The sequence below is a fragment of the Argiope bruennichi genome, chromosome 9, assembly GCF_947563725.1.
Source record: "Argiope bruennichi chromosome 9, qqArgBrue1.1, whole genome shotgun sequence".
Lineage (NCBI taxonomy): Eukaryota > Metazoa > Arthropoda > Arachnida > Araneae > Araneidae > Argiope > Argiope bruennichi.
The window spans coordinates 14345248-14354422 of NC_079159.1; the positions used below are offsets into that span (position 1 = coordinate 14345248).

The following is a 9175-nucleotide window of genomic DNA, read 5'->3' on the forward strand; positions in this document are numbered from 1 at the left end:
AAAAGTAAATTCAGTAATTATCCTGAAAATCAATGATTCCTAATAAAGATTTAACATTTATTATTTAAACATAGTATGTAAAATTTTCTATCCAAAACATAAACTGAAGTGATATAAAAGAAAAATTTGAAAATTTCCCCATGCTTTATTTGTAAACAATCATGTGCTACTCAATGTGATCGGCTTTTATGCTTTAACTTTTACCAGTTTCTCTACAATATTTTGTATAATATTTACTATTAACTTGATTGAATACATGCTTATTTTTATATCGTATAAAGAAGTTGCTTAGTGAAAATTTGAAATAAAAGCTGACTTTGCAAATAATTTTAATAAAAGTGCACAAAATTGAAACTTTTTTTGGCAAAACATATCACACTTAGGAAAAGAGGCGAAATAAAAAGAAAAAAAATCGATACATTAGTCTTCAAATCATGTCGTATTTTCAGTATTCCCGATTCTTTAAAACTGCTTGTGCATTTTGTCGTTTTCGATCTCTCAGTTTTTCTGCTCATTTAAATTGTTCCAAAGGTGATCCACCAAAAGTCAATCTAAAACATTTAGTTGAAGGCTCAGCTTCTTTCACAGAAAGGGATCCTGAAACCGATCAATGGCACACACCAGTTTATCCTAAGAAAAGACTTCAGTCAACAAAGTCATTTCGCCCTAATGTTGATCCTACCACTACGTCTGTTATTTTATTTCCCGGCCAGGTGTGTTATTTTACTTCCTGTTAATTCACCAAAAATATATTTAATGTAATATAGTTAAATTTTTATTTCTTTGCCGTTTGTGGTTGGTAATTCATAGATTGATGGTTTAATTATAGAGTGGAAGGCTTTTAAGCATAGACAGATAAACTCATACATTTCTAACAATTAGAGTAGCAAATCTCTCACTTTAGTTTTAAAATGCTTGGAAATTTGTCGGCTTTTTATAGATTTATGATTTTTTGTTTGTTTATTTCACCTGTTTCTAGTCTTCTCTGCTCTTTATAAAGATCTAAATGGTTTATATTTATGAATCTGATTTGCTCAAATTAAATTGCATTATTAGATGAAGTTGTAAGATGATCTCCTTTGGTTTAAATGTATTACTAAGTTATTTAAAATATTTTTATGATGCATAAATGCATTGAAAATTGTACTTAATATTTATTTGTTTCTTGTTTATTAACTTTTGGATTGCATTAATAGGAAATATAGAATATCATTATTCAGTGTTATTTGAAACTTTATGGAATATGAAAGCAAATTTTACCTATTATTTTATGTTTTGAAAAAAAAAAAAATAAGGAAAATGAACCACATAAATTTACTGTTTCCATTTAGGGTTCTCAGTATGTCGGAATGGGGAAATCACTTTTGGAATATCCTCAAGTAAAAGAAATGTTTGATTGTGCTAGTGAAATATTAAAGTATAATTTACTTGATCTCTGCATGAATGGACCTGAAGATATGTTGAATATGACTGTGCATTCACAAGTGGCAGTTATGGTTGCTTCATTGGCTGCTATTGAAAAATTGAGAGTTGAATCAGAAGAGGTACAATTAATTTTTGAAATCTCTGTATGATTTTACTTTGGAATAAGCTGATTTTCATCTTTGTCATTTTTGATTAAATGTTTACCTTGTAGTTTGAAAAAAATATATAAAATTACTGGATTATGTTTCTGATTGTTATTTGAATAACCTATATGTTTTGTGGTTTAAATTGTTTTCTATTTGTATGAATAATTTTTAAAAATTTACACAGCTAGAAATTTTGCTCAAATATTTCTCTCATAATTATCTCTTTCATACATAACATATCTTGTTGGACATACTTAAAAGTGTTTTTATCTTCAATGAAAACATTATTTTGACACTCAAAAGAAATCTTTAAAATAATATTTAAAGTTTAGACAAAAAAGAAAAATGTTATAATTTTTAAAAGGCATTCAGTACCGCAATTTTTTTTTAGTTTTCTAATATGTTATATAAAATGTTTTTAATCATATCAAATTAATCAATTTCACCACCACTTAATATCATTTTTAAAAAAAAGGTATAAGGTATAATTCAGCAACGGATTGTAAAACCCACTGCGCTTTTGCGCATGCATTAGGATGGGTTTAATTCATCAAAATAGGAGTAAAAGGAGGAAATGTTTACATTTCCTAGTATCTAATTGAGGAAATCCAAGGTCAAAGGGAACATCGGAAATGCACTCATCATTCCGCGTTTCACATTGATTGATATGGAATCATCGAAATGCGGTCATCTCAGAATCTGTTGACGAACTATAAATCTAGCAGAATTTAAATAAACAGAAAATAATTGGAATAATGAGTTATAACTGTGGCTAATTTAATTTTTTTTAACTAAGAATTATTTTTTAAATGTATTGAAATATCATTCTTTAGTACAAAGTATTTTGGAGTTTTCTTTTTGTGCTAAATATAAAAATACTTGGCAAATTAAACAGATCCACTTGGTATGTTTTGCATTGTTTTTGTGTATGTGTGACAATGATCATATTTTCTTCTAACAAATCTTTCTGGTTTATGTGTCAAAAATGGTTCTTTTTGTAAATATCTGAAATATACAAAATGATTTTATAAATGTGTTTCACAGAATGAATGATGATACTTTGAAAATGTTCTTTCTTCATTAAATGGCTTAAATATCTAATATATAAAAATCTCATGTCACGGTGTTTGTGTTCGTACTCCTCCGAAACGGCTCGACCGATTTTCATGAAATTTTTTATGAGTATTTGGTAGGTATGAGAATAGGTCGTAAAGTATATTTCATAACGCTAGGTAAGTAGGGTGTTCCTATCCACGTTCACCGTACGCTGATAAGATCAATGCTTGCTTGAAATCTTCGGCACTGTGATGTAATGTTGAAAAAGTCCAGCTAAAAATAAACACGTGCGTCCAAATGCTACAAGATCCATCTGCTGTCACATTCTTGGACCAACTGTTAGATATCGGCGATTGAAAAGTTGCTATCTATGAAAATACTGGGAGCTTAAAATTGCCCACTAATTTCGGCACTATCATTGATTCGCAAAATGCTCTCATATATTTCCCGATGTACGCACAAAATACATGCGTGTCTGACAGAACGAGCCATCTTGGCAGCAAAAAATGTGGACGTCCATGATTTAAACTTCAAGATACAGCAATCGTTGCCAGGCGACTTGGTATCATACAAATGATCGACACAGTTTGCGATGCTAACGAAGCTGTAAATTATCCAATAGAGTTTTTGAGCTCACTGGATTTGTCAGGCATGTCACCACACCTTCTACGACTAAAAGTTGTATCCCCGGTTATTTTACTTCGGAATTTGAACCCACCACGGCTGTGCAATGGCGCACGATTGGTCATTAAAAAATTGATGAAAAACGTTATCGAAACCACCATTTTGAAAGGCAAATTACAAGCCGAAAATGTTTTGCTGCCACGAATTCCAATGATTCTCACAGACATGCCAGCTCAATTCAAACGCGTTCAATTTCCTATTAGATTGGCATTCGCAATGACAATCAATAAGTCGCAAGGCCATACGATGTCTGTTTGCGGCTTAGATTTGGGCACGCTATGTTTTTCACACGGACAATTATACGTGGCATGTTCTAGAGTTGGCAAACCATCGAGCTTATTTCTGTTGGCTAAATACGGACTGACAAAAAATATCGTACTCTAATATGCTCTTTGAAATGAATATTGGTTTTCTTTATTTCATTTTTATACTTTAAGATAAAAAATAAATTACCTTTTTCACTTTACGTTTAACTTTTAAGAGATCAAACAATGTATATGTTCGTTACGTTAATAAATACATTGTATTGAGAAAATAAATGTTTTTTTTTTTTCGGCGATTATCATCTACAGCGCTCCATTCCCCTTTCTGTCATAGATCCCATCCCCACACACTTACAATACATTCGTTATTTTTTAATTAACAACCAAAATATTCACTAGAAATAATTTATGTGGCAGAACAACGTTTGCCGGGTCAGCTAGTTTAGTAATAAAAGTTTCAGGAAATGAACTAAATTTCAAAGAGTTAAATAGACTCTTTCAAATCTCAAACTAAAATTATATAAAAAAGAAAGGGCAGCTGAAATTTAGTAAATTAATAACTATCAAAAATTAATATAAATGAATGCTAAATTAAAATGAATGAAATTTAACAAATTTTTATTTTGTGTAATTAAGTTTTAATAGATCTGTGATTCTTTCTCCAATGACCATACACAGCATTTGGCGTCCATTGTAAATATGAATTCAAAAGAAGTATGATATCCAAATTTCCGCATCATTGATGATTTTACTTTAGTCAAAAATTATTAGCTCATTTTCGAAAAGTAAATATTTTGATGGACACTTTCTGACTTGCGTGAAAGTGACTGCCATTCATTTTGGTAATCATAAACTGGTTTTCGATGGGCAAAACCGAAGTTTACCTTTGTTTGCTCTTCATAATTTCTCTGATGTGCTAGGGCTGTTTGAGAGTAATTACATGTTAGTTAATATATTAATTATTTTAAAACGAAATAAATTGGGGTTTTTTTGTTGTTGTTGTTGTTATTGTTATTTATAGTTGATGCTTTCATAAATTTAAAATATTAATTTCTCTGAAATATTTATTTGTTTCCAGATGATAAACAACTGTGTGGCAACTGCTGGTTTTAGTGTTGGAGAATATAGTGCCCTAGTCTTTTCTGGAGCACTTGAATTTGAAAATGGTATGTCTTTTTTTTATACTTTTATTATTTTTGTAATTAATTTCACATGCCAAATAAAAGTCTAATATTTTTATAGTACTAAATTACTTCACTTTTATACAGTCAGTTAAAAAATTTAATGAACAATCCATTATAATGCAAAATAATTGTATGTTAAAATAAATGTGTTGTTTGTTTGTTTTTTAAAAATTGAAATTAATTTTATGGGGTCTATTAACATATTTACTTATTTTAGGGATAGATTAACTTAAGTTCCAAATATTTTTTTATATGATTGCAGGATTTTAACTATCATATTTTTTCTTATTAATTTAATTTACAAATGACAAATTTTTTTAACATAAAAATGTGCAATAAATAAAAAGTTTTTATAATATTTTACTGTGTGTGTGTTTGTTTGTGTGTGAGGGGGAGCACATTTGGACAGATGCATGGTCAAAAAAGATGATATTTTTTAGGAATAAATTTCTATTTATTTTTGCATGTGAGGATTAGGATTGTGCATGTGAAGAAAGTTGGAATGCATTTGTTCACACCAGAAGACAAGAAAAATTTTTCCTGTCAGTGATATCAATAAGAGATTCTGATAGGGATTTCTCTGTTACATGTTGACATAGAAAAGGGTATCTTTGGAAGGAATATGTTGGTTTAGGGATTTTATCCCTTTTCTCGGAGCTTGAGAAATTACAAACTCAACAAATTTTTAGAATCTGTATTAAAAATGATTAAATAAAAAATTGGGATTTGTATCAAGAAATAAGAGAATTAGGTAACACAGGCTAATTTAAGATAAAAATTACGAAAAAATTAATTAGGATTTAAATTAAATTAAGTGATATCGGGACACACATATATTCAGCATTTTTTTAGAATCTCTGTTAGAAATAATTAAATAAAAAGCGGGATTTGAATTAGGAAATAAGAGAATAAGGTAGTATGGCCTAATTTAAGATAAAAATTAGGAAATTATTTAGGATTTAAATTAAATTATGAGATATCATGACAACACACATACATTTGGCATTTCTGCTACTTTAAGAACAAAGTGTTTAGCTAAAAGTCTGAATGCTATTCTTCACAAAATATTATTAACTCTTATTCTAATTGATGCAGAAAATGACTCAAAACTTAACTTAAATATTTAACAATTACTTTAAATTATCTCGAACTATTTAAAAGTAGTTTCCAGTATTAGCAATATTACTCTTTTAATTACTTTCATTATTTATTTAATCCTTTCGAATAAACAATTTTTATTGTACCAGCATTGTCATAATTTTAATAATAATAATAATTACTCTTTATTTCCAAAAATGTTATCTCTTTCAGCTGTTCGACTTCTCAAAATCCGTGGAGAAGCTATGCAAGCAGCATCAGACGCAGAACCTAGTGGCATGATGACTGTTTTCTTGTCGCCCGGGGCAAAAATCAAACTGGCATGTAAGGAAGCCAGAGAGTGGTGTGAACAACAAACATTATTCGATGCAGAGTGCAAAGTTGCCATATATTTGTTTCCAGACTGCAAAGTTGTTGCTGGCCACTTAGAAGTGAGTTCTTTCCTGATTTATTACTATGATTTCGGTCATAGAGTGTATGGGAAGATAAAAGAGTATATGAAATTTATATGCAAAGAAGTTATCGAACCAGCTGGTGTGGTCTCCAAATTTTCGACGTGAATTTAATATTTTTACTGAATCTGTCCTTGATGAGTTTTTTTGGCGTTTAGTCCCTGGCATGCCGTTAATAGTATGAATCGAATGCGTGTTTTAGATGCGTTTTTCCCAACCGATTCAACTGGTGTGGTGTGGAGAGAGGGGTGCCAGCTCAGGTGTCGTCCTCGTCATCTGACTGCGGTTCAAAATTACGAGGTCCGTCCCAAAATAGCCCTACTGTTGCTTCAAAAGGGGACGTTAATATAACCAAACCAAACCAACCAAACCCAACCGATTCAAACAAAAATTTAAAAGAAAAACTACACTTGTAGTCGCAAAATTCTATATCATATTTGATATATTTAAATCGTTGCGTTTTTGAAGTATTATGTTCGCATGTTTCTGAAAATACAAACCGATAGACATTGAAACCCTTGTTTGATTTGGCTCAAAATTTGATAAGTGTCTAAACTATAGATTTTAAATTTGTGAACCGAATTTTATCTATCTTTACCTTTTCTTTTATAGCTATCGTGTAAATTTATATTTGGACAGCCGGACAGACAGATTTTCTCTAAACGTATTGTTCCGAAATTTCCGGGTTCGTTTGTATAGTGGAAGTTATATGGTGTGGAGAACGCTCAATCAGCAGTCGGCGGTAGAAAATAAAACAACGACGTTTATTTACAGGAAGACACACAGGACAGCACAAGGACCTCAACTATATACAGCATAGAGAAGGCAATTATCTTCAGCCGAGACGTGCCCACAAAAAGACTCTACTGCTGACAGTAGCGCACAGCTTAGTTCAGCACTAGCTCGACTCCGTCGCTGCTCTGCTAATCTCTGGGAGACCCGTTCTTCACCGTCGATTCCGACTATCCTGCTCTGCGGCAGCTGCAAACTGCCTCCGTTTATAGGTCTCAGGAGGCAGGGCTAGAAGCTTCTCAACCAATCAGGAACGTTCGAGGCGTATCTCGGTTCCTACTGGACGGATCGGGAAAATTCTTGATGTTTCGGGTATAATCTATTTTGGCGCCAAAGTCGCCAAATTTGTCGCCAAGCTCTGGGACCTCCGACGCGACACCCGGACTCCGCCCAATACCGATGACTGTAAAACAGTCTTTCTGATGATGGAACCAACCACGCTGGGAAACCGCATCACAGATTCGTAACAGTATTTTGTTCAAAATTTAATAGAAATCTACAAATTTGGTGTAAAGATTTATGCCAAATTTCATCCGTCTGTCTCAAAGCGTTTTTAAGTTATCTTTATCACAGACAGATAAACGGGCAGACAAGCATAATGCCAAAGATACGTTTTTCGAACGCAGGGAGATCTAAAGCGTAGAGATTCTTCAAAGTCTCGAGTTAGAACGTTTTGGTGATTACAACACTTTTTTCTATAATTCGTTTACAAGTTTATATTAAATATAATTCTTATTTATCTTTATTTATTGCTGCCCATTAAACGAAACATCATTTTGTGTGTGTCACAAGGTAAAGGTTGCATTGCAGATGATGATTTGGTAAAAGATGATTTTGAACAAAAGAATGCAGTCGCAACTGATAATGTTAAATTAATGTCCGTTTTTTCCCTAGGCATGACAAAAGTGTACAAACCTAAAAATTCAAAATGCCACAGGATGGCTAACTAATATAGTAACAAACGGCTTTTAGGATGCATTAAAAAATTGACAGGATTATATTTGACGAAAAATAGCCCTACAAAAATTTAATTTTGGCGAACGAACATTAATATTAAGTCGAGTCGTTGACAAGTAATGCTACCACAAGTTATAGAGTTTCAGCAAAAATTTGTCATCACTTTTGGGAACTATTTTGGAAACTGATTCAGCATTTGCATTCTAATCTACTCGTTATAAAGAACGTTGCATCATGTTCCTGTAGTTTTAGGATTCTATTTCACATATTTGAAATTATTTTGTAGAATAAATTTAGAAGTTTTCAATAAAGACATTAAAAAAATGTTTATTAAACATTCCTACCATTTAAAATTCCCATGTTAGAAAGAAGAGCATACGAATTACATAAAGATAGTTTATAAATAAATGTTTACATTTCTTTCTCAAAATATCTATTTGTTCTTTTCAGGCTCTCAAATTTTTGGAATCGAATGCCGCGAAATATGGAATAAAGAAGCTGAAGTATTTACCTGTAAGTGGTGCATTTCATACGAAAGTGATGAAGCCAGCAAAGCAAATTTTACAAAAAGCTTTGAAAGCAACACCATTCGAAGTGCCCCTCATTCCGGTGCACTCGAATGTCGATGGCAATCCTTATGGGAACGTCGATCAAATACGCATGAATTTAGCAGAACAACTTTGCAAGCCAGTTCGATGGGAACAGATAATGCACATCATCTTCGAAAGAAGTCAAGGAATGAAATTCCCCAATGTCTTTGAATGTGGACCAGGAACATCGATGAAGACCATATTACGCATGAATAATAGAATAGCTTATGATAATTGTAAGAGTATATTGGCATGACCTTAAAATTTTTTTTAAATGTACATAAATTAATTGAATTGTAAATAATAAATTTATATATTAGTATTCTGTGTGTTATTTTTTATTCATTGATTGTCCGCAATGGCCACCAGTTGGTTCTCTAGGACTAATTATTGCTAAAAAGTTCAAATATGTGTTTGTGTGTGTGTCGATTTCGCCAATTTTTGTTTCATGTGAAATATATCCCCTAGATAAGTCACCAATGTTCGCTTGCCTTTCTTTGTTTACTATTTTTGAGAGGAAATAAAAAG

At 31.7% G+C, this 9175-nt stretch overlaps 1 protein-coding gene across 1 annotated transcript; it reads left to right on the plus strand.

Moving 5' to 3' along the window:
* The first annotated feature begins 149 nt into the window (after positions 1-149).
* Positions 150-8969, plus strand: LOC129984183 (probable malonyl-CoA-acyl carrier protein transacylase, mitochondrial). The gene is made up of 5 exons (XM_056093995.1): positions 150-713; positions 1332-1544; positions 4653-4740; positions 6070-6287; positions 8508-8969. Exons 1-5 carry the CDS (start codon positions 435-437, stop codon positions 8901-8903), a joined length of 1194 nt encoding a protein of 397 aa, XP_055949970.1. The 5' UTR covers positions 150-434; the 3' UTR covers positions 8904-8969.
* The last annotated feature ends 206 nt before the right edge of the window (positions 8970-9175 follow it).

Bases quoted from the DNA above. Each gene is read 5' to 3' on its own strand.
- LOC129984183 (XM_056093995.1), top strand. From the start codon at position 435: ATGTCGTATTTTCAGTATTCCCGATTCTTTAAAACTGCTTGTGCATTT. The intron at 714-1,331 runs GTGTGTTATTTT...GTTTCCATTTAG, and splicing joins TTATTTTATTTCCCGGCCAG to GGTTCTCAGTATGTCGGAAT. The intron at 6,288-8,507 runs GTGAGTTCTTTC...TGTTCTTTTCAG, and splicing joins TTGTTGCTGGCCACTTAGAA to GCTCTCAAATTTTTGGAATC.